Below are 26,063 nucleotides of genomic sequence, written 5' to 3' on the forward strand. Positions count from 1 at the left end.
GGACTGGGCACTTTCAAACAAAATAAGATTCCTGGCAACATCAAAGAGTAACTTAGAAACTTTACACTCCACAAGCTAGATTCAGATTTCAAATTCAAGTTTCCTTTTCCCAATTTTATGTTCACAATACTCACCACAATATGACTGTAAATGTTAGTCTTAGCAAGTGAAGTTATCGTCTTATCATCCAAACTAATGAGTTTGGGGCGGGGTTTAATCCTGGGCTCCATCTTCATAACCTCATCATCAAATTTCAAATCCTGAGAGAACACTAATCCTTCAGAATACTTTTTGCCTTCTTCTAGAATAACAGTGTTTAGTGTAGAAAATAAAGAGTGAACTTTGACCTAAAAAATATTTCAAATGTTGAAAATTCAGTTGCTTATTTGTTATTTTTAAAAACCAAATAGACTGTATAGAAAAGAATTTTTTTTGCAGTTATACAACTGGATAACAAAATGATTTTAGTAACTACATAAGCATAGATCAAGATTGTGAACTAAGCATAGATGTTTCCATTCTCACTCATAAAGATTTCTTAAAACTGGTAAAGGATAAATTTTATGACATAGAACACAAAAAGTGTGTAGAAATTATCAGACATGAAGCAGAAGGGATTGACATGGCAGGTAAGAGCAGAAATGTAACTTCTAAGCAGGAATATATGTGGGTGATAACATTTAAGAAATGTAACCTTTGGAGTAAAAATATAAAACCAGGAAGCTACTGGCTATAGCTATTGGGTAAGGAATTATAGCAAGAATTATGAATGAGCAAGTAAGAGCTACACGAACAAATAGACTTCACCCTCGAAGAAAACAAAATAATTAACTAGCGCCTATTTTTTTAAATCTAGGAGAATGCAGAATCTATAATAAAATAATAAGACACTATGGGAAAGAATGGGATAAATACTACAACAAATATATAAATAAATACTAAAATAAAACTACTTAGTAAATATTAAGAAGCCAAATAAATATAGCAGCAGATTAAATTGTCAGCCTGGAAACCAGTACTGAGGAAATATTCCAGAACAAAGAATTAAGAGGTGCAATCTGAGAGAAAAATAGAAAGTCATCTCCACATCTTTTAAACATGAGTTCAGAGCCCCTCCCCCAGAGTGGATTCCAGAATTGAAAGGAAGAAATAATCAAAGGAACTAAGAGAAGACAACTTCCCAGAAGTAAAGAGAAAACTCAGTCGTTACAGAGCTCATGAGCTGGTGAATAGCAAGCATGATGTCCTGCTGGCAATTGTTAAATTGCCTGGAATGCCCTCCTCTTGGCTTCTTTTCTATATAAGTTAAATGAACTACTGCTTATTATTTGTCTGAATTTCTGTGTGCTTTACTGGTATAATCCCCTTTGGAGAACAGTAAAAAAAAATAAAATAAAATGCCCAGAATGATATTTAACACAATATATGAAAGGCCTATATACAGAGGAAAGCATATGAGCATACTCAAATGAATAGAATAAGCCATCATGTATCTAGACAAGAAGACAAATGATCCAAAATAATTAATTCAGGGTGAGAGAAACAGTGCAGTATGTAGGAGCACTTGTGGTGCAAGCACAAGAACCCGAGTTCTAATTCCCAGCACCCATGTAAGGAGCTGAGCATGGCTCTGTGTGCCTGTGATCCTAGCCCTGGGAGGCTGAGGCTGCCGTGCCTCTGGCCTCTGGCCTGCCTCGCCCAAGGGGTAAGTGAGCTTCTGCTTCAGTGAGGGATCCTGTCGCAAAGCAACAAGGTTTGTTAATAGAAGACACCTGATGATGTCCTGCACTGACCTCTGCATGTACACGCATTCATGGGTACATACTGCACACATACTGCAACCAACACACACACAAACACACACTCATGAACACACACCAACACACACACATCACACAACCAACACATACACAAACACACACTCATGCACACACACCAACACACACACATCACACAACCAACACATACACAGACACACACTCATGCACACACTCATCACACAACCAACACATACACAGACACACACTCATGCACACACACCAACACACACACCACACAACCAACACACACACAAACACACACTCATGCACACACACCAACACACACACATCACACAACCAACACATACACAAACACACACTCATACACACACACCAACACACACACATCACACAACCAACACCAACACAAACACACACTCATGCACACACACCAACACACACACATCACACAACCAACACACACGGACGCACGCACGCACGCACAACCAATTCATCCTAAATGAAGTTTAAGACTCAATACAATTTCAATCAAATCTTAAAACACATCTGATGAACTGATTTAAATTTTGAAAAAAAAGATCAAATTTTTTTAGAAAAGGTGTTTTTAATAGAAAATGATGAGGTGATTTTAATTTTTCTTAGGAAACAAAATGTTCAAGAATAGATAAGAAAAGTTCTTAAAAGATGGGACAAGAAAATTTATCCTATCATATATTAAAACACATTATCAAGGCTGTATTTAACCAAAACAAATGTGGTTAGAGTCCAAAGTTAGATAAATCAACCAATGGAACAGTGATGAAATTAGTACATATTTCTTGAATGTTAAAATGATTTTAATGAGAGACAGTATTTCAAAACACAGAAAAAATGACAATGAGTAGATTGTATCCATTTAAGAAAACAAATGGATTAGTCCCTCAAATCACACAATGTAAGGTAATTTCTAGATAATATTTGAAAAGCTGAAGGTTTTAAAATAAGTTTAAAAAGCACTGAAGAAAAACAGGATATTTATTATAAGACTTTTGAAAAAAGATATAAAATCAGAATCTATACTGGGGAAGACTAAGAGAACTGAACTTTAAGAAATTCATAAATTACAAATTAAAATGTTAACTTTTTCTTAAAGTAAAATTAAAAGACAACAGGAAATGTTTGCACTATGAAATAAAGTATTACTATCCACAATATATAAATACCCACAGATATAAAGTAAAAAAAATCAGTATGAAAACAGCAGTCTCATAGAAGTGAGACAAGAATTTAACAGGTGACTTGTAATACTGTGAATAATTTTAAGCATATGAAGTTTGAAATATTCTGCTTTTTGCTTAAGAAAATGGAAAAAAATGTTAGTGTGCCATGCTGGCAAGGATGCAACAAAAAAACAAGTCTTGCCACATTCTGGGGGAACATATGAAATGGTCACACCTTTGTGGAGGAAATGGGGCAATGTCAAAATTTAAAATGTATCTATCTGTTGACTTTATATTTTCTCAAATAGGAACTTCTTGCATAGGAACTTCTATAATCATATAAAGATACATATATGATAGTAGTCACTCAAATATGATTTTAAATAGTTAAAAGTACACACAACTTATATTTGTTATCACCACAGGGGAATTTAAATCAGAGTTTTACTGAATAGTATACAGCCACAGAAAGAAGAAATTATACATCTATGAAACAAAATATGTTCGTAATGTATTGTGAAAAGCAAGGCTTAGAGTTTGATTCTACTAGCTAAGACTGTGTGTGTTGTCATATATGTCAATAGAAAAGGACTGAAAAAATGCACAAAACTGGGTGCCTTGGAAAAAGAAAGGGCAGGAGGTTAGGGTAGAGATAGCTTCCCATGTTTATTCTATAGGCATCTTTACCAGTGATATTATAGCCATACAATACTCCTATAATATGCTTGCATAATAGGAGTATTCAGATGTCATAATGACATGCTTTGAAAATTCAGTCCTTCACAAAGCAGCCATTGTACACACACACACACACACACACACACACACACAGAGCATGAACAAGCATACATAATCAGACTCAGCATAACATTGCTGGATTTCAAATCATTCAACTCCCAGTTAAGGAATCATTGTTTTTAAAAATATACAACAATGCATACCACTGTGATATACTCAAATTCAACGATATACTCTGGCAAGACAAGGTCATGGTCAAAGACAAACCACTTGTACTGCCGATAGCCGCAATCACAATTTCTTTGTCCTATGATCGAATCTAGAGTGAAAAGAAAATCAAGCAAAACAAACATTCAAAATTTAATAAACTCCAGGATAGAGAAAGAAATAACAGCAAGGTCTTACTAACAATTTCCCACAGTTAAAAATTCAGGCTGTTATAAAAATCCTCTGGGCCCCAACATGGATGTCAGAAAGATTACAGCCCTTTCTCCACAGAGTAGGGTTGATGCTCTTGCTATCATTTTACCAATGAATAAATGAACGTAGATTTTTGATAAACGTAGCACCCTGAGATCTTTAGTAAAGGTTATTTTTTAAATCACTTGAAAACTAATACATACATACATTTGTATGTACACACTTGCACACGCACACATGAAAACCTCTATCTCCATGGCTTCTGCTGCAACCATGAATTTTTTTTTTTTTTTGTGGTGAACCTGTACAGATTTTTTTTTTGCTTGTCACTATTCACTATTCCTGGAACAATAAACACAGCCATGATTTACAGCACCTCATTTATACTGTATTAAGTATTAAAGCAATATTGAGATGGTGTCATATATTCAGGGAGATTGTGTAGATGACGTGTGCACACTATGCCATTTGATATAAGAATCTATGAGGTTTGATATCTACAGGTGGATGTGTGTATGCATACTCTAGACTAATGCCCCAGATACTGACAGTTGAGTGTGTAGGTGGGTTTGCTTACACAGTCTCTCTCTCTCTCTGTCTCTCTCTCTCCCTTCCCACAAATAATAATTAAAATGGGTGAAATAAATCACACACACACACACACACACACACACACACACACACACACACACACACATCTCACTGCTATGAGTAACAGAAAAATCATTAGTCTCCAAACGTAGGTTTTCATAGAAAAGTTTACAGGTCTTCTTAGGTAGAGGTTAGATCATTAGCTAGGTTATAAACTGTTGTATTAAACAGAGATGTTTTGTATTGAGAGGTTTGAAACTGCACACTTTTCTTTTTGGCAAACGTACTTAGAAAATGTCTCTGAGGCATGAACACCGAGTTAACCATGGGGTAGTTGGCTTTACTGATGGGCTCCTCTTCACGAGCCTGAACACTCTGGCCAAGAAAAACCTTCGCAATGAGGATGGTGCCTAAATATGAAAAAATAGACATAACTTAACAAATATGACCTCAATAAATTTCCAATGTAATCTTTATTAACCTCAAGCATGACTTAACCTTCTGTAAAGGCAGAGGCCATGGCTATCTTACTTGCTACTATGTAGTGCACAGCACACAACTCAATTCAAATAGGAGCTAGAACGTATCTGTTAAATAAATGAAATGGTCATAAGAGGAGCATTGTGATCTCCACGAACAAAGCCTGAAGTGCTGGGCATGGTGGCTCACACTTAGAATCTCAGCACTTAGGATGCAGAAGCAATACCCTTACAACTTTTAGGCCAAGCTTAGCTGCATATGGAATTGTAGTTTCATACACTGGGCTATAGAATGGAAAAAATAAAAACAAACAAAACCATAAAGAAATTAGGTATGAACACAATACTTTAGCAATGCCTCTGGGGTGTGTGTGTGTGTGTGTGTGTGTGTGTGTGTGTGTGTGTGTGTGTGTGTGTGTGTGTGTGTGTGTGTGTGTGTGTTTTCTCCTATCATGCAGGTTCCAGGGATTGAACTCAGGTATTACTGAAACATCTTGCTTTCTCCTCCTCCTGAGATCTAGCAGCTACTAAATACATATCTACTGAATGGAAAAACATTTCTTTCCCCATAGATTCTTGAGATTTTTACAATTTGCTGAATACTAAGAATTCCTGAGTCAATAAAGTTGAAAAATAATTTCTAATCATTACCTACAAATTATATATAAATAAATGATTATGTTTTCAATATTTTATTTTTACTCATGTGTATATGTCTGAGTGTGGGTTTGTGCACAGGATTGCAACATCTGTTCCAGAAGAGGGTGTTGAGTTCCCTGCAACTGGAGTAACAAGGTGATTATGACCCACCCAATGTGGATGTTGGGACTGAGCTCTGGTCCTCTGGAAGAGCAGCCAATGCTGTTCCCCACTAAGCCATCTCTCCATCCCTGTTTTTTTATTTGAAGGACCAAAAAAATTCAAATTAATAAAACTTTAAAAACTTAGGGAACCTCTAATGATAAAGGAAATGTTAACTCCTTAAATCAGGAGTGCCACAACTGGTGCCTGATCCCCTGCTCTCAGAGAAGGAGAGGTAACTGTCCACCACTGTTAACATTTCTTTGCTAATTGCTGGGGATAAAAATCCCCCAGCCTGGGGGGTAACTGACAGACCCTGTGACTCTGTAACCTTGCAAGCCCATGCCCTGTCTTATCTCAATCAAATGTATCTCCCTTAAAATGTATAGTCACTAACTAACTCTGTACTTTGTATGACCTTAAGTAACCATGTAAACTCTGTAGTTTATGGCCTCCAACCTTATGGTCTGCCCTTTTTAAAAGCTTCTCTTTTTGGCTGGGTGGTATCTCATTTGCCCGCTATGCAATGAGATCCTGAAGGACCCCAGCCTAAGATGTTTTCTTTGCAGATACGTGAGAACCTGAATTTATGACCTTAACAGGAAAGAGCCATAAGGTTGAAGAATCCCACCCTAACAAATGGTTCCCAGAGATAGAGATGTAACTGCCCAGAATGACCCATGAGCACGGATACAAAATGTCAATAAGGAGAACCTGTTTTAGAAAATGCATTTGGGGAATACTAAGTAAACAACAATTTTCTAATAATGGGAAAGGAAAAGAAAGAATGATTTAAAAACTATCAGTTTTTTCAAGTAAAAAGTCCTTGATTTAACAATCAGCTGGAGTTTCTGATGATATTTAACCACACAAAGGACTGTAAATTATGCAGTTTACTGTTTGCATGAACCATCCCAGCGGAACTGAGGTCTGGATCCTGGAATGCTATTCTCAGAGAATCAGTAGTGCTTAAGCTGCTAGGCCAGGGCTTAAACCCAAGGCTTCAGCTTGCCAGGCAGACATTCTACTACCCTCACACACCTCCTATCCCAGCAGGTGTTCCTCACTGAGCACAAATCAACTTTCTGCCTACCCAATGATCAGTCAGTTTGGTGACTGAGAGATAGAAGACTAGGGGCCCTTAATCCCTGGCCTGATTATCTATTCTCTTTATTGTATGTATCAATACTTAATGTTTATACTTATTATAGTAACTGTAATTTTATATTTAATTATGTGATTATTGGTATTTGTAGGCTCTACATAGAAACTGGTTTACACAAACCAAGCTGTGCCTAACATACAACAAGCATTTAATTAGCATAAATGGAACTGAAGAATAAATAGTGGAAGTCGAGGCAAGAGAAGGCACGACAAGCTGCCCTTCTTTGTCTGTAAGGAAACTGTTCCATAGTTGTCTTGCAAGTTGGCTCTTGTACTTATACTATGTTGTAGGCGTTTAGCAGAGTCACGGTATTGGGATAGACATTAGAATGAACAGCTGTTTTCTAGAAGTACTTTGACCTTGAAGAATCTTTGTGATCAACAGTAAAGAATCTTTGAGAAAAACTGATTGTTTTCCGTGATTCGTAGAATTGTTTTACTGAAGGGGTGTTACAGGCAGAGGCGGGCAGATCTCTGTGAGTTCGAGGCCAGCCTCGTCTGCAGAGAGAGTTCCAGAACAACTTCCAAACCAATACAGAGAAACCCTGTCTCGAAACAACAACAACAGCAACAACAACAACAAAACCACAAAAAACCCCAACAACAACAACCCCCCCCCCACAACTTTGTGTAACAATTAACAAATATGCCTTTGTACAGCTGTTTGGGTTCAGTCCATCAGAGAGGCTGGAGCTTCCTTAAAATTTCATCTTGGAGTGCCTTCTTTCTTCTACCGACCCACAAAATACAGAACTCCCTGATAACACTGCCACCTATTTAAGCTGCAAGGATAGTATTTAGGAACTAAATAAAGTAACATGCAGCTTGCCTTCTATAGAGGAATGTTTAATCCACATGCCTCACGACTTGTCTCCTACTGACAGCAAATCAATCAGGTTTTCCTTACTGCCTTAGGATGATGACCCAGATCAATTAAGTCCAACCTTCTGACTACTTTATCTGCTTATTTCACATACACACCAATTCTTTTCTCTTTCTTGTGAAGTCAGCGTGTGTAACGAAATATACATACATCCTTTTGAGTTCATTCTTATGATACACACAGACTCTGAAAAGCATATGCAAGTTGGATGAAATATTTGAGTAACAGACTCTCTTCTTCCTCAGGCTGATATGCAACAAACACTGAGCACCAGGCGACAGCACGGCTAACCTGATAGAAATGTGACCCTATATTGGGGAGAATGACGTAAAAGGATTTGGACAGAATCTCTTGGATAAAACCAAGAACGAAGATGATCTGGAAGAGATGGAGGCGGCGAGGGGCGCACCACATCAGAAGCACTGTCTGCATTACCATATCTGAGGAGGTCACACTCGGCTGGACTTTTCATCTTGTCCTTATACTTTTGCTGGAGGAACTCAATTCTGGGGCACTCACACATACTGAGGCTGTTCACCAGGGGAACTGCTTCTTTCTTGAAAGGCGGCTGTAAAGAGGGAAAAAAAACTTCTACTTTATTATTATTATTTTTAACACAACTGACAACATTCCTACTTCAATGAAGATGGCTTCTTATTTTATGTTTCTGATTCTGCCAAAGCAATCTGCAAAGGAATAGATAACCTCCAGGTGCAGTTTCATTATGCAAATCTATTTAAATAGCCAACATTCACATGTAAATGGGTCTAAAAAGAAGTGATAAGGAACAAAATCTATTCCCGGGAAAACCAGCAACTACAACCCCATGTGGTGCAGGGTTCAATAGCTTTCAACAAGGACTTGTGCAAAACTCTTGTTAACTTGGAAAAGAACTACTTATGAGAACCTGTTTCCTGATGCAGAACCCAAGTGTTTATCTTTGTTCACTGGGTGCCATTGTGGCCTAGACACCTAGCACATCTGGGCTTCTGGGTGTGGCATAATGACAGCCCTCCCATTCCCCAGATCTTCTCAAGATGAGTAATTCCCATGTGTAGAGACAGGGACAAAAAGAAAACAATGGCAGAACAATAAAGAGTTAGAAGGATAGGTCTGGAGAGATGGCCACTCTTCCAGAGAACCTAGGTTCGATTCCTAGCACTCACATGGCAGCTAAAAACTGCCTGTTTCAATCTCCTAGGGCATCTGAATGCACATGGGGCACATATATCCACTGAAGTTACAAGGATAGAAATAGTGTAGCATGATTGTCTTAGGGTTACTGTTGCTATTATGAAACACCATGACCAAAAGCAAATTGGGGAGGAAAGGGTTTTTCCATTTTAACTTCCACATCCCTGCTCATCACTGAAGGAAGTCTGGACAGGAACTCAAGCAGGGGCAGAAACCTGGAGGCAGGAGCTGATGCAGAGGCCATGGAGAAATGCTACTTTTTGCTTTGCTCCCCATGGCATGCTCAGCCGGCTTTCTTATAGAACCCAGGACCACCTGCCCAGGCATAACATCACCCACAATGGGCTGGGCTCTTCCATCTTTCACTACCATACAGGCTTGCCTACAGCCCCTTCTTATGGCAGTATTTTCTCAATTGAGGTTCCCTCCTCTTAGCTTGTGTCAAGTTGACATAAAACTAGCCAGCACAATCATGGATGTCAAAGGAGAGCTTGAAAAAGGAGCCAGAGAGAGGAACTGGTATGTCTTATGGTCCAGATAAGAATGGTAAAATATCAGAAACTTTCTATGTACTAGGGAGTAAGCCAAGGACTTTTCATGTAAACTTTAATAACACAGTTTATTTGATTAAGTATATCCAAAATATTGTCATTTCAACATCTAGTCAACCTAAGAAATGATAGCCATTAGGAAAGCTGGTGTTTAAGCTTTAAGCACATGGGTTTAGATTAGTCTCACTTCCAGTGATCAGTATTCATAGGAGGGCAGGGGTTGCCCCAGCTAGCAGGGCAGGTCAGGCAGCTATTGGGAGAATTAATGGAGACAGTTCATCTCTTAGGTTAGGCAGGGGATAAACCACTCAGTACAGTGTCTGGAGGGTGTGAGCACATGAAGGGTGTGAGCACGTGGAGGGTGTGAGCACATGGAGGGTGTGAGCACATGGAGGGTGTGACCACATGAAGGGTGTGACCACATGGAGGGTGTGAGTAAATGGAGGGTGTGAGCACATGGAGGGTGTGAGCACGTGGAGGGTATGAGCACATGGAGGGTGTGACCACATGAAGGGTGTGAGAACATGGAGGGTGTGAGTAAATGGAGGGTGTGAGCACATGGAGGGTGTGAGCACGTGGAAGGTGTGAGCAAATGGAAGGTGTGAGCACGTGGAGGGTGTGAGCATGTGGAGGGTGTGAGCAAATGGAAGGTGTGAGCATGTGGAGGGTGTGAGCATGTGGAGGGTGTGAGCAAATGGAAGGTGTGAGCACGTGGAGGGTGTGAGTAAATGGAGGGTGTGAGCACGTGGAGGGTGTGAGCACACGAAGGGTGTGAGCAAATGGAGGGTGTGAGCATGTGGAGGGTGTGAGCACGTGGAGGGTGTGAGCACACGGAGGGTGTAAGAAAATGGAGGGTGTGAGCATGTGGAGGGTGTGAGCATGTGGAGGGTGTGAGCACGTGGAGGGTGTGAGCTCACGGAGGGTGTGAGCATGTGGAGGGTGTGAGCACGTGGAGGGTGTGAGCACACAGAGGGTTCAGGTGATGGAATTCACAAAACTTTGTAAAGCAAAGACTTTAGCAATTCAGCTGTCTTCTCAATTCCAGAATATATTTTTGAGTGTTTTTTATTATGTTAAAATACACACAAGATAAAACTGACAATTTTAACTGTTTCTAATGCATAAAATTCAGTGGCATTTGGCATTTACATTACTGTGATGCCATCATCCCCATCTATGACCAAAACGTTTTCATTAACTTGACCTGCAACTCTACATAATGAACAGTAAGTCTTTGTGCTTCACCTCCCCCAGGGCCTGATGATGTGCCCTCTTTATTTTATCTCTGGCTTTGTATAGTCTAGTACTTGTACAATATTTTTCTCTTGGCTTATTTCTCTTAACATGGTGATTTCAACATTTGTGTGTGTGTGTGTGTGTGTGTGTGTGTGTGTGTGTGTGTGTGTGCGTGCTGTATGGACTCAATAGGGCAGAATTTATCTCTCTTTATATCTTTCTTTATAATCTACTGTAAATTAATGGCAGTTTTATCTAACCTTTCATCTATTGATTGATGTGCATTTTTCTACTTTTTGGATGTGTAATAGTGACGCATGAACATTGCTATATAAATACCCAAGAGCATTTCAACACCCTATTTAACTAAGTACTATTAACAACTTTGCAAAACACATACCACTACCACTTTCATTTACAGGGTAGAGAGAAACAGGCACAGGGGGTGGGGTTGTAGCACAGTTGGTAGAGGATGTGCCTGGCACTCACAAAGCCCTGGGCTTGGTACCAGCATTGCGTAGACTAGGTGTGGTGGTTCATGCCTTTCACTCCAGGACTTGGGAAGTGGGGGTAGAAGGATCAGGAGTTCAAAGTCATCCGAGGCTACAAGGTGAAAAAGGAGGAGGCAGAGGCAGGTGAGGTGGTGCATCCAGAGAGGGGTGATGCCAGGGTTCACACACAGCTTGTTCTCACTGAGGTGGGCATGAAGTGGATTGGGAAGCAGTGCTCTGTAGCCGAGGGCTACAGCTGCCTCATCGGGAAAGTGCAGGGAAGTGGGTTGGGTGTGTCGGAGCTCAGGGGCCCAGTGATGAAGCAGTATTAGCAGTAAGGCAAGGACAGAAAGGTAGAAAGAAACAGTGGCAGAAAAGGAAAAAAAAAGAAACCTGATGACAGTTAGAAGCACAGCCAAATCCAGCTAATGGGATGTTTCCAACATGTAGAGTTCACAGTAGTGTTGGAGGTTCCTAATAGCTTTAGAGCCAATTAAATAAGGAGGTTTCAAAGTCACCTAAAAGTAGGAATCCAAGAAGAATGAAGTTAAGTTAGGCAAACAAAACCATGGTGGACTTCCTGTGCTGTCCTTATTGTGCTGAGAAACAGAGAGTACCCTAAGAGAGACATGCATGGTACCCCAGAGAAGGAGAAGGGAGCAGGATCTCCTGGGCAAATTGGGAGCATCGGGGGAGGGGGGAGGGAGCTGGGAGAAAAAGAGGGGGAGAAAAGGAGGGGAGAGGAGGAAATGGGGGAGCAGGATGGTTGAGTCGGGGGCGGGGAGAATAGAGGAGAACAGGATGAGAGGTACCATAATAGAGGGAGCCATTATAGATTTGAGGAGAGACCTGTCACTAGGGAGAATTCCAGAGATCTAAAAGGATGACACCCACTGGCAATCTAAGCAATAGTGGAGAGGCTACCTTAAATGCCTTCCCCCAATAATGAGATTGATGACTACCTTATATGCCATCCTAGAGCCTTCATCCAGTGGCAGATGTAAGCAGAGGCAGACACCCATAGCTAAACACTGAACTGAATCCTGGAATCCAGTTGCAGAGAGGGAGGAGTGATGAGCAAAGGGGTCAGGACCAGGCTGGTGAAACCCACAGAAACAGCTGACCTGAACAAGGGGGAGCTCATGGACCCTAGATTGATAGCTGGGAGGCCAGCATGGGACTGATCCAGACCCCCCAAATGTGGGTGTCAGTGAAGAGGCCTTGAGAATCTATGGGGCCTCTGGTAGTAGATTAGTACTTATCCCTGGCGTACGAATGGACTTTGGGAGCCCATTCCACATGGAGGGATGCTCTCTCAGCCTGGACACACGGCAGAGGTCCTAGGCCCTGCTCTGGATGATGTGACAGACTTTGGGGATGCCCCATGGAGGGCCTCACCCTCCCTGGGGAGCAGAGAGGAATAGGGTGGGTGGGCTGTTGGGGGGGGGCAGGGAGGGAGGAGAGGGAAAGGGAGTTGGGACTGACATATGAAGCTGGCTTTTTCTATTTTTTTTAAAAATAACTATATATCATGTCACCAAGGTTACAGCATAGCAGGCACAGAAGCGAGCTATCAAGAAGGATGCAGGGGTGGGAGACATGCTGGATGGACCAGTGGCAGACCAGACCATGCTCTCTAGCAAGATTATTCATAGAGACCAGGCACTACCTTGCTTGTATCACTCTCTTCGAATCCCCTTTCAAGTATTTGTAGCAGGTGCTTTTTCTTCACCGGCACTTCAGGATCAAAAACATAAAAAAGACACTCCAGCATCTTTCGACAGCTCCTCGGGAACAATGGAGACAGAAAAAAGGTTGAGAGTTGATTTCACAAACGCTTAGCCATTAGGAAGTTAACCGTACACCCATGGTGAGAGTTTCCTGTTTGCAATAGATAGTCCAGTGTCATTAAGATCTCCAGCATGCCTACCCCACTCTCAAAACACAGACCCAGGGGCTGGAGAGATGGCTCAAAGGTTAAGAGCACTGGCTGCTCTTCCAGAGGTACTAAGTTCAATTCCCAGCAATCACATGGTGGCTCACAGCCATCTATAAAGAGATCTGGTGTCCTCTTCTGTCCTGCAGGCATACATAATAAATAAATCTAAGAAATAAGAACAACAACAACAAAAAAACAGGTCCTGTGCAGACAAATCATGAAGTTATCTCAGCCATGGGAGATGTAGGACCAGAATACATCTACTAGCAGGGTGTATTTTTCATGTGGTTAACTTATAAAACAGGATATTCATATCCCCCCCCAAAAAAAGGCAAGCTTTTTACAGCCATTCATTATAGAATCGATTCTTACTCAGAATCATGCATGTCTTCATGATCCAAACACTTTTGGAATTTCTCTTCAAACTTCAGTCTCAGAATACGGTTGTTAACTTTAATGACACGTTTGACTTTCACACCTGTGATGCCGTATGCTCTGAAGTCCCAGGTACAGAAACGTGAGAGAATTAATTCATAGCAGGAATTAAACCTATGTGGGGATACAAAACACACACACATACAACAGAAGAAGCTGAAGGACACAAAGCACATGTAATAAAAGTTACAGCTCCTATTTTGTGATTGTTTTGCTAAACATACGTCATCGGATCACAGTAACTATTTTTGTTCCAACTGGCATATTTAACCAATAAAACATGCTAAAACTTAAAACACAGCAAAGTGTTTCTGTTATCATCTGCTATCTAGTTCTCCCACTTAAATGTTATGGTGACCGAATACTCTTCCTTCTAAGCCTTTGGTTGACTTCAACGTGATCTCATGTTCCTGGCTGCCTTCCTAATGGCTAAGCCATCAACATTTTTTTTTCTTGGTCCCCTGAAATGATTCTTTTTGAAATTTTCATTTATTATACATTTTTAATGGTGTCAAAGATTGAACTTGAGACCTTCAGCATGCAGGGAAGCCCTTTGCCACTGAGCTACAAACCTCCAACAGACTTGGAAAGGCTGCATGTCCCCAGGAACCAGAGTATGACCTCTTGTTTCCACTCTCCTTAGGTGATTTCATCTGGCATGCATATTCTTATGTATGCATGTAGCCATATGCAAATATTCATGCCCATCCAAACTTAGTTGTAATACCCAGATTTGAATATCCAACTGTTTCCCAAAATACCCACTTGAGTATGTGAAGAGCCTGTCAAAGCCAGCTTACTCAGCATATGGCCCCAACCTGCAGTTAAAACTGCAGGAGTGACCTATCTTTGCTCATCCTCACTCCCTCATCTTATCCCTCAGCACATCTGCCACCACAGCACTGAGACAGATCCTGGGTCATCATCGCCACTGGTGCTGTCCTCGTTGGAATCACCATTATCTCTGGGTCTACTACAAGAACTTCCTGATTAAGTTAGGACCCAAGAGTGAAAGGGAAGTATCTCTGGTTTCTCTCCTAAGGCCAACATTCCAAAGAGACGAGATATACAATAAATACATAAAGACAAAAATATAGCAAATTTGAAACCAATGAAGACTTGGAGGAGAAGCCTTGGGTGAGGAGTGCAGAGGGTGCCTTCTTGGAGCCTTAGGGAAGATCTTCCAGGGAGAAATGCAATCTGAGAACCAGAGGCGGATTTGTCAGCTTTGGGAACTATTGGCTGGCTCTCTGCTGCCCTCATCTGGCCATTATCATAAAACTACACTTTTATCTTAAAATTGAACAGAATGGAGATGAAGGAGAGATTGAAAAACAGAAAGCTAGTGATCCTATATGGGATACATTTATCTCATAATCATTTGAATGTTTCTGAGAGCTAAAGCCGCAGGGGGAAGCTTCCTCTTGGGTGATTTGTGAGCCCAATATCTGAACTCCTAGTTTTAGAGAATCTGACTTTCTCACCACTAGAGGCTTAATCAGTGTAGGCAGGGGCTGCGGGTCACTCTCCTCCTCAAGTAACAAACCGAACTTGCCAAGTCTAGCTAACCCTGTGGGAGCATTGGTGGTTCAGTGGTAGCGTTCTTGCCTCCCAAGTCTAGGTAATCCAGAAGAGTCCAAATCTGTAGAGCAGACAGATATGAATAGTGTCACAGTCCAGCACAGTGTCTGCTCAGAGTTCAAAGGTCCCAGTAAATATCCACATTACCATCTGGGATGAGAAACCCACTGGCCTTTTCTATAGAGGCACCATTGTCTGAGTCTATGTTATTCAAGTCTCCTCCAAATCATGTCAGAAACTGCTCAGACTCTCAGTAGTTCACTTCCTGTACCCGAAAAGGAGCTAGTGCTCCAGCATTGTAGAGATTGCTCCTGCTATTCAGTGGGCATTCCAGAAGAGAGCCGGGGTTCTCAAGAATTGCAGCAGTGATGGACAGACTATCAAACTGGTAGATCGGATGCTCAGAAATGTATGAACCAGAAACAGACAGAAAGCCTCATGATGTAGAACCCTCTCACTGATGGTGTGTGTGTGTGTGTGTGTGTCCGTGTGTAGCAAAGATAAAGCAAGGCTGAGGGACCCAAAGGCACTCAATGAACAGACTCACAGCCCATGGGCATGCTCCCAGAACAGTGAAGCACATAGAGCAGCCACGGGGAGTGACGATAGTGGAGAGCTAGTTAATGCTCCACTGCACAAGAAAGGGGTAAGGGAAATGTGCAGGCACCATGCTGGGCTTTGTGGTCCAGGAAGGATGCTATAAAAACCCATGTGCAGGTGCTTTGGATTAAAGAGCATGGATGGCAGCATGTGGACCTGGGTGGATATGGAAACTGAGGGAAAGAATGAAGTCAAGGATAGCTTCAATGTCTGTGCAGCCTGGATTAACAAGAAAATGCTGAAACCAAAACTGTAACATCAAAAGCTAAGTATTTTCATATTATTTTGTCTAATTCTGTCTGATTGTTTTCTTATTTCCCACCTGAGGCTCAAGGGACTAATGGTATTTCAAGATCACACAAGGAGTTTGGATGAAAGTCCTTTCTATTGGATTATGTCAAGGTGGATTCCCTCTTGTATTTTGTTGAGTTTGTCACATCATTTGAACATCCAGATGGAAATGTCCAACAGACAGGAATGCAGGGCGGGAGTCTGGGGGAGAGAGAGAGAGAGAGAGAGAGAGAGAGAGAGAGAGAGAGAGAGAGAGAGAGAGAGAGCGCAGCTAGGAATAATTTGTGAAAGTTCAGGAAGAGACCATCAAGGAAAAGCATGAAAATAAATTAAAAATGTTTAAGTACCAAGCTCATGGAAGGAACAGAGAACAGTTTCAAGTATTTCAATACCAAGGAAACTGAGGGCTCCCACTACTCCCCGACCCTCAGTCATTCAGTGTGGCCTGAATGTGGCTAATACACACCATGGACTAAGATATTCCATTAAAACACACGTGGCCATTTTTAAAATGGATGTTAAATACATGCTCCTTTAAGTGGTCAAAAGAAACTCAATCTTATCTATGAAAACTCACTTCATGATTCTAGACAAATCTTTAGTGGATGGCAGACAGAAAGCGCCGTTTTATGAGTGTAAAGCATAACATTTCACTGCCATAATATAAAGTATTAGAGTCTAAAATCTTAATGTAGGCTTCAGGAGTGGAAGGGAAGGGCTGGAGGGTTACGCAAGATGCAGGTCTGATCTAAGCACACTACATACATGTACGGAAAAGTACCACAAAACCCGTTATTTTGCATTAACAGTATACTTTAACCAAAATGAATATAAAGGGATCAGTTACTGAAAATCTTCATATGTTAAAAAGTTAAATTGTTAAATGAGTATCTATAAAGTGATAGAGAAACTTTAATTAGTACTTATGCACTGGGCTATGAATCCAGCCCTCTGGTAGAGGGCATGAGAAGCACCTGCCCCCCCCCCCAGCTCACAGAGCCGAGTTTCCATTGTTTTGTGGGCTTTCGTGTTATTTTTATTCTAAATAGACTACTCCTGTGGTGATATTGAAAGCGTTTCAAGGGCAAGGACCACATCTTTCATGCTTTCGAGTCCCCACTTGCTGAATGTTCTATGAAACCAGTGAGTTACTCAAGGGATGGTACAGAAAGGAATAATTTACTTCTAAAATGACAGAGCTGCAGCAGCAACCCACCATTTGACTAGTATGTGTCTGTAAAATAAGAAGCTTTTGGGAACTGAACAACATGGTAAATATATTTCAGGAAAGAAACGATGCTGAGAACCAGTGAATGGTATACAACTAGAAATCTGATTTTTTTCCCCTCTTTTGATGAAAAAATAAAATTTAGTCTAATAGAAAAATCTATCTCTGCTCAAGCACTTCCTATTTAAGGAGAGATCCTTGGCCTTAAAAATATTGATGAAAGAGAAGTCAATGTTTAAATAAAACATCCAGAAATGAAGCACCTGGCTATTTAAAGCACTGTAGTTGTGATTCTTTTAATCAGACATAAGAGAGCAGACCTTGAGTGGCCAAGCATGTGGAATGCTTAAAGCAAGCGACTGGCCTTGAAATTTTGCCAATATACTTTTGATTACCTCCTTAAGATGGGTCAAGCTTATTCTTATTAAATCCAAATTAATGCTTTGTAGCTTTGTAGACACCCATTAAACGCCATCAAAAACCAGCCAACTCACTATCAGGCTGACGTAGTAACAGAAATGGCAATTTAATGATTTTATTTTTAAATATTTTTTTCATCTAACAGCCCTGTTTTGTTAAGAGGTTAAACAGAAGCAGAAATACAGTTTTGTCTCTACTTAAAATTCTATTGTTTATTATTACTAAATAGGCTGAATGAATAGAAATGAAAGACCATATCTTACAAAATACAGAACGCTTGAGCCTGTGCATTTGGAAAACCAAGGCCTTGTCTATGTGGGAAGTGGCATGAATATCTTTCATGACCTTGTACATAAAAACCAAGTATTGTGGTCAAATAAACATCATTTACAGGACAATTCACTGATATAAAAGATTCACTGGATTCACTGATATAAAAGAACATAGTTTAGAAGGCCCCTTTCCACACTTCTCCACCAAAGGATCCAAACTTTTACTCACAAGGGTAAAGACCTCTGCTGAAAGCAGCTGCTGATCTAAATGACACCTGGCAAACACACGTTGTTTTCTAAAAGTTAACGAGAACTTGGCACCCTGGTCCGTAAAACTCAGAATCTGCCTTGCTGCTGATGTCAAGTAACATTGCACTCTAGGGCCATGTGTGAGCCCATCTGACTCTCTACATACCTAGGTCACCAATATGGTTCTAGGAAAAACTTTGGTTGTATTAAAGGCCTCTTGGTTTGAGAAAATGACTTCAGAAATGCAAAACTCATAATTATTAATATTCTTCTTCAAGGCTTTCTTCTTAAGGAATCATATCCTCTAGTTGAGATAACACACCTAGTTGCTTATCTCACTGGCAAGAGGGCCATGATTCTGAGGTATGGATGACTGGGCTCTACTTCCATCTCTGGTGGTCCCCTCCAACTTTGTGTGGGATTTTCTCTTGGTGTTGTCAGCACAAAGGTTCTTGCACTCACAGATCATTGGGGAAACCAGGAATGTTAAGCATACAGGATTGTCTTTTCAAAGAAAAGATGTATAACCTGTTCTCCCCACCCAAATGAATGAATAGAAATGAAAGACCATATCTTACAAAATACAGAACGCTTACAAAATACAGGCTGGGAATTGAAGGTGATCTAGTCTAGTTATCTGCATTATCAGAAAGGCCAGGCCATATTAACCTCTCACAACTGGGACCAGAAGTATTTAGTAGTCTAGATGATCCTTCTATTATTTGCATAGGCAGGGGCTCCCACAAGCTCCCACAACCAAGACCAAAGGCAAATAATAGCCCAAATGACCTCTGTGCTATTCGTATGACCAAGATCATAGCAGAATCTTCCCTGGGCCCTGAAGATAATATATGTAACCTATCTCTAGAATCCATCTTCTTGGAAGAAATGATATGTACTTTGAATTAAGTTTTCATATAATTATCCCTTGGGGATTGTATTATATCAGGAAGTTTTTTTTTCCCCCAAATTGTACTGTGTTTAAATATGTTACAATAAACTGCCTGGTATCAGACTCCAGAAGTTTGATCCAGCCTGGCTGACTAAGTCAGGCTGAACTAAGTGTCAATCTTACCTCACGTGGATTGTTTCCCTGTTGGCTGTGACACTTGGAGCCTGAAGTCTGGCTTTGTCTGCCTTCTCCTGACACACAGTGACCATGGCTAACTGCCTGCTTAGCTCTCTACAGTGGCTTCCACTTTGATGCTAGGCCTGCAGGATAGCCATGAGATGGCCTTCCAAACCTGCTGCTGCCAATTCTGTGGTAGCCTTCTGCTCTGCTCTAATTTCCAGCCAGTATCAGAATCCAGGTTTATATCCACCCAGCAATGGTATAAACATACATGAAGACAATAGTGGGATGTAAGTTTTTTCTTAAAATTTCTGTAAACTTCCCACAAACCCTTCTTCTGCTGTCTGGCCAAGAAAAAAATGCACAAAGAGTAGCACTGTTGAATTGTCCAGAGTTTGGTTCACGACAATAAAGCTATTGATTGGACAAATGTACAGTTGGGAAATATGTAAAAGCCAATTTTCAACAGATGAATATTTTGATAAGAACTAGTTTGAAATGGGACACTATAAGTTGATCATCTGGCTCAGTAGCCTAAGCACATCTAGTTTTAAAGCTATAATTAAAGTTCAGATTTACCAGTCATCAGCTCGAGTGCCTTCTTCAAAATGGATATTCCCCACAGTCTCCAACTCAGTTAGCAAAAACGGGGTCAGTAGGCCATGGCTCTTCTTCTTTTGTTTTACTCCAAAGTGATAAATTGCTTCGATTCTACCAGAAACAAAATAACATGCAAATACCCATATGATAAGAAAACCTCACAGCAGTTAAGCACAGCAGTTCGTCCATGTACTGTAAAATGTATTCAGTTCATTCATGTACTACAACATGTATTCAGTTTATTCATGTACTACAACATGTATTCAGTTCATTCATGTACTACAACATGTATTCAGTTCGTTCATGTACTACAACATGTATTCAGTTCGTTCATGTACTGCAATGTGTATTCAGTTCGTTCATGTACTGCAACATGTATTTTGATATCAGTTACCTTTTGCTTTTCAGTGGATGAGTAAGGTTAATGCTAGCAGTTAAAGCAGGACGAAGATATTCTGTTTCTGGTAGTGAAAATCACCACGGATTTTGTTACTCTCACTCAGAGTATGTAAAGCTAAGAAGGCCTTCTGGAACTAAGAGCATGGCTGCCAAATCCTAGACAGGCCATTTTGTCCTCTTATACCTCAGTAGCCTCACTACCATGTCAATACTTACGTCTAAATCACTAGTTGGAGGGTCACTTGGCACAGAGTAACCCCCCTACCTCCAAATGTTACAATCCTGTTGTTAATACAGGGGCCAATTTATTTTCTCAATGTCTCTGTGATATGAACCAAGCAAGGGCTGTGGGTGCCTTGCTGGGTCTTGTCTGCTTGCTGAATTTCTGAACTGAGTAGAGCTCAGTTGCTTTCTTTTAGTTTGCAGACAGAAGCAGACACCAAGCTGTGCAGAGGAAGCTCACTGTGCTTAACTGAATATGGCCTCCTCAGCCAGAACCCAGCTTTGAGTGGGTGGGTGCCCTAGGAACTCAAGTGCCAATATAGTTCATGTTCTGTTACCTCCCGTTTCTCAAGGGAACTGAGCTCAACTCTCAGCGCCCCACAAGGTTATTCTTTCATATTTTCAATCCTAATAACCAGACCGTTCACCAAACATACTCATTTAGTTTCTTGTTCCAGAATGTGACCCTTTCATTCAGGGCACTCAGCTTGGTGAGTATCTTCTGCTGCAGACTTGATTCTTGTGCGACAGTCTCGTTACTCCTGGTTTTTTCTGCCTCTGGTGCATTGTCATTCTGCCCTTTACTAGATCCCTTGAGTTCAGCCAATTCCCGTTCTAGCTGTTGAAAACAACACACCAGAGAGCAGATTAAAAATAAAACATTACTAAGGCAAAGCCTCAGTTCAGATTTTCATTTTGTGGTGAGATTTATTAGTTCAGATGATGAAAGCAGAAATCTAGATAATAGGTAGTTGAGACTTTATAAAAGCCAAAGGGCAACTTCAACCTTGCTGTGAGTTCAACTAGCATCTACGGAGCAAGAGGCAGTTTGAAAAGAGGAAGCCTGGTAGTCTCTTAAAGGAAAGCAAGAGCATTTACAGGCTATGAAATGTTGACCTTGCTTATTAAAGTCAAAGTGAAATTACAATCAGTGCTGGTTTGGATGAGAATAAAATCTTAAACTTCAACTTTAATGTAAATTTTAAAACATACTTACTTTTCAATGTTTTTTCAACTATGTCTGGAGAGATATAAACCATAGAAAACACACAAAGGGGAGATAAAGTTTTCCTTTTGTTAGTGTCTGACTAGAAAAAAACAAAAACACCAAAACAAACAAACAAACAAAAAACCCACAAAAAAACCAAAAAACAAAACAACAACAAAATAAATTGTATCAGATTTTAATATTTTGGGGGTTTGTTGCCCATAATAGACTTTTTGGTGTTAATTGGGGAATTTAAAATATTGCTTTGAATATTATTTATCTTGATTATTCAGCCTTTGGACTACACCTGTAAAGTTTAGGTCCAGAGAAAATCTCTTGTAGGAATTAAAAATAAACACACAAAGTTAAAAAAATAAACACACAAATTTATTAATGCACAAAGTTTATAAAACTAAATTTACGTCGGGCATTGGTGGCTCACGCTTATCCCAGCACTCGGGAGGCAGAGGCAGGTGGATCTCTGTGAGTTCAAGGCCAGCCTGGTCTCCAGATAGAGTGCTAGGATAGGCTCCAAAAGCTACACAGAGAAATCCTGTCTCAAAAAAACCAAAAAAAAAAAAAAAAAAAAAAAAAAAAAAAAAAAAAAAAAACCAGTTGGCTATATTTCTTCACTTAAATAGCTATAACTGGCTGCTAAAATCAAATTGCATGTTTAAAAATGTGTGCAGTTTATAAAATGCACGTTCCTTTTCCTGCTTGCAGATTTTAACTAATATCGTTGAGTACCCTTAAAATGGAATTTGAAGTGCACCCAAATTTGAAACTTTGAACACATTTTAGATACTTAGATAAGGGATAATCTTATCAGCTGGTGGAATCCATGTAAATATTCCAAAATGTGAAAACCTCCAAACTCTGAAATCCATTTGGTTGTAAAGCATTCCAGACAAGGGATTCTCAACCTACATGCATGAAAATGGCACATTATAAAATGATTGTCACATCTTGGTCTTCCTGTGGTTTTTAATCAATAATTTAAATTTAATTAACATTTTACTTAAAGAATAGCCTTATTATTAAATAAAAACATGCTCATTTGTAGAAAATGTCATTAGATATATTTCAAACCTCTTTTTAAACAAAAATGTTACTTTTTCTACCTTTTAAATGTGTGGGTCTGTGGGTCTGTGTAATGGGTGAACATGCCTATGAGGGCCAAAGGTGCTGGATCTCTGAAGCCAGAGTTACAGGTGGCTATGAGTCACCTGGTATGGGTATTGGGAACAGACTCTAGTTCTCTGCAAGAGCAGCAGATCAACTTATTCTCTTGTTAATATTTATGTAGCATCTGATGTTTTGTTGCTGTCGATGGGGTGGTGAGAAGTCTCCGTAGAAGGTACACAGGTAGACTTTTACTGTGCTGAAGGCTAGGCGCCCTCTGAAGCTGTGTGACCACAGCTCACTCATGGGCTCAGCAGAGTGTGCGATGCTCATCTGTACCACCTACTGCTGTTATAGGCTCCACTTTGAGAGCTTCACAGGTAAACATGGTTTTCACATGGTATTAACACAGGAAAACTCATAAGTACATTAGGGTGTTCATTCGTCATTGTAATTTATTCATTTGTAAAGTGCTGACTTATAAACTTCCCCCGATTTTCCTATTTGGACATCTGCTTTTAACCTTATCTTACTTATGGACACAACAACAAAAAGAAAGAAAGAAAGAAAGAAAGAAAGAAAGAAAGAAAGAAAGGAAGGAAGGAAGGAAGGAAGGAAGAAAAAGGAAAAAAGCAGGAAAAAAAACCTCTGTGCATACGTCATGTTTCTTTAGAATAGTTTAACTTTCTTGGACATTTTTTTCTTAATGTGTACATGGAGGGCATGTGCTTGTGTATGTACAAGTATGTGGAGGCCAGAGGTCAAACATGGTGTTGTTCCTCAGGTACTGTCCACATAACAATAGGGTATGTCTCAGTAGCCAGAGTCTGCCAAGTAGCCTATGCTGGCTGTAGCATAGGCTGGTGAGCATCCAGGGCCACCGACCTCCACTTCTTCAGCTCTAAGATGGCTGGCACACGTCACCATGTCTAGCCACCTCCTTAGCACGTGTTCTTACCTTTTATAAATAATGCCTTTTAGCACAAAATAATCTTATTTTATGGTTTTGCAATTGAATCTACGTTTCTTCAAAATTTCTAGTATTTCTTTTATTTGGCAGGTTGAGACCAGCTAAATCAATTCATAAATCCTCTTGATACTTTTTTCATTTAATTTTTACACCCACTGATACTTAGTTTGGTAAACCCAACTCCCCTACTCCCAGATACTTGGCTCTTTTCAAACACTATTTGTTGAATAATCCATTGTTTCTTTATGTTTTAGAGAAATTACAGAAAATTTTACACATACTAGGTTCTATTATCAAGTAAATGATCCCTGACTTTTCAAGATCTACTTTTAATAAAAGGAATCTAATTATTCTGAATAAAAAGCACTCACACTACTAAAACAGAGTTTGATTTGGAGTTCCCTGTTGTATCTCTCTCTCTCTCTCTCTCTCTCTCTCTCTCTCTCTCTCTCTCTCTCTGTGTGTGTGTGTGTGTGTGTGTGTGTGTGTGTGTGTGTGTGTGTGTGTGTGTGTGCACATTTGTCTGTGTGAGTGCAGGTATATGCATGCCACAGGACACATGTGGAGGACAATCACAGGTTTTGGTCCTCGAATTCCACCCTGTTTGAGATAGGGTCTCTTAGTTCTATGTTACATAATCCTTGTCTCTGCCTCTCAATCCTACTTCAGGAGCACTAAAGCCTGGAATCAAATATTTTTAGAGTAAACCTGACTTTTAACACACACACACACACACACACACACACACACACACACACGGTGGGGGATACCAAGGTAGCTAAGAATTTACTATTTTGTCTGATAATTTTCCTACAGTGTAGCCATTGAATCTTACAGTTTTTTTTGCAAAGTGGAATAATTTTATCCGTTCTTCTGGTAGCTTCTGTAACTTGCATTTTTTATCATTCAGCTTTTCAAGTTCTTCATTCAGATGTCTCTCAACAGTTTTTATTCGCATGTTATAATACATTATTTTTTTCATTGCTGTGGTCTGAAGGTAAGAGAGTAAATAACAAGATTAGATAAACAGATTATGGATAGCTGTGCTGGCTAGTTTTATGTCAACTTGATACAAACTAGAGTTTGAAAGAAGGAACTTCAATTGAGAAAAATGCCTCTCCACATACACCTGTGGTGCATTTTCCTGAGTGATGATTGACCTGGGAGGGCCCAGCTCACTGTGCGCAGTGGTCCTGGGTTCCATAAGAAAGTAAGCAGAGCAAGCCATGAGGAGCAAGCCAGTGAGCAGCATTCTTCTATCAGCTCCAGCCTCCAGGTTCCTGCCTTGAGTTCCAGCCCTGACTTCTCTGGATGTTGGAGGAGTAAGCTGAACTAAACTCTTTCCTCCCCAAGAGCTTTTGGTCCCAGCAACAGAAACCTCACTAAGACACCGCTACCGTATGAGCACAAGTTCTTTATGAATTTGGAAGTTGGCTCGCACCATTAGCAATGCTGAGGATGACAGCAGATGTGGTGATGCTCACAGGGTTTATTTAATTGAATCCATAAGACATAGCATCTCAAAGAGCATCTTTGTGTCTAACATGTTGAGTATGTGGCCTATGCATATCTAGTTCCAGAATTTCCAAGAAAGAAACTGCAGACATAATTTAATTTATTAAAACAGTGTATTTAACTAATAAGACTGGAGCAAATATTAAACCACTATTCCTAGTTTATGAATTTAGGGAAAGCAAACAAATTAAAAGGGGTTAAAGGTAAATGTAAAATTGAGTACAGTTCAGTTTTTTAAAACCCTAACAACAGCAGCAACAACAACAACAACAAAAAGATTTACCCTGCCCCTCAATGTGCAAAACAATGCTCTAAACGAACTATCTTCAGACTGAGTAGATCATTAAATTATTACTCTAATGCAATTATCTCAAATCTTAAACTTAACACCAGTATACCATTCAGTTACTAATCAGCTAGTAATAGCAAATTGACTAAATAGCCTGTTATGAAATAAACACACCAAATGATGCCTGGGAATTAGATTAGTCAAAAAGAACAGGCCAGATAGTCTACTCAAGAGGTTCAGCTCCAGGTTCAGTGAGCAATTCCCACTAGAAAAATAAGGTGGAGGGCCAGAGAGCGAAACACACGACATCCACCTTTGGCCTCCACATGAGCACACAGAGGTG

At 40.2% G+C, this 26,063-nt stretch overlaps 1 protein-coding gene across 1 annotated transcript in view; it reads right to left on the minus strand.

The window, feature by feature from the left end:
• Nucleotides 1-26,063, minus strand: part of Lrrc9 (leucine rich repeat containing 9) — a 79,539-nt gene that overhangs the window by 47,418 nt on the left and 6,058 nt on the right. Inside the window, exons 7-15 of the mRNA XM_035445872.1 lie at nt 24,752-24,907; nt 21,274-21,455; nt 20,195-20,326; nt 13,840-14,016; nt 13,198-13,315; nt 8,492-8,624; nt 5,017-5,139; nt 3,922-4,037; nt 135-347 (exon numbers count right to left, since the gene is read on the minus strand). Coding sequence (XP_035301763.1) covers nt 135-347; nt 3,922-4,037; nt 5,017-5,139; nt 8,492-8,624; nt 13,198-13,315; nt 13,840-14,016; nt 20,195-20,326; nt 21,274-21,455; nt 24,752-24,907 — 1,350 coding nt within the window. The remainder of the gene's footprint in view (nt 1-134; nt 348-3,921; nt 4,038-5,016; nt 5,140-8,491; nt 8,625-13,197; nt 13,316-13,839; nt 14,017-20,194; nt 20,327-21,273; nt 21,456-24,751; nt 24,908-26,063) is intronic.

The sequence above is a fragment of the Cricetulus griseus genome, chromosome 5 (assembly GCF_003668045.3).
Source record: "Cricetulus griseus strain 17A/GY chromosome 5, alternate assembly CriGri-PICRH-1.0, whole genome shotgun sequence".
Lineage (NCBI taxonomy): Eukaryota > Metazoa > Chordata > Mammalia > Rodentia > Cricetidae > Cricetulus > Cricetulus griseus.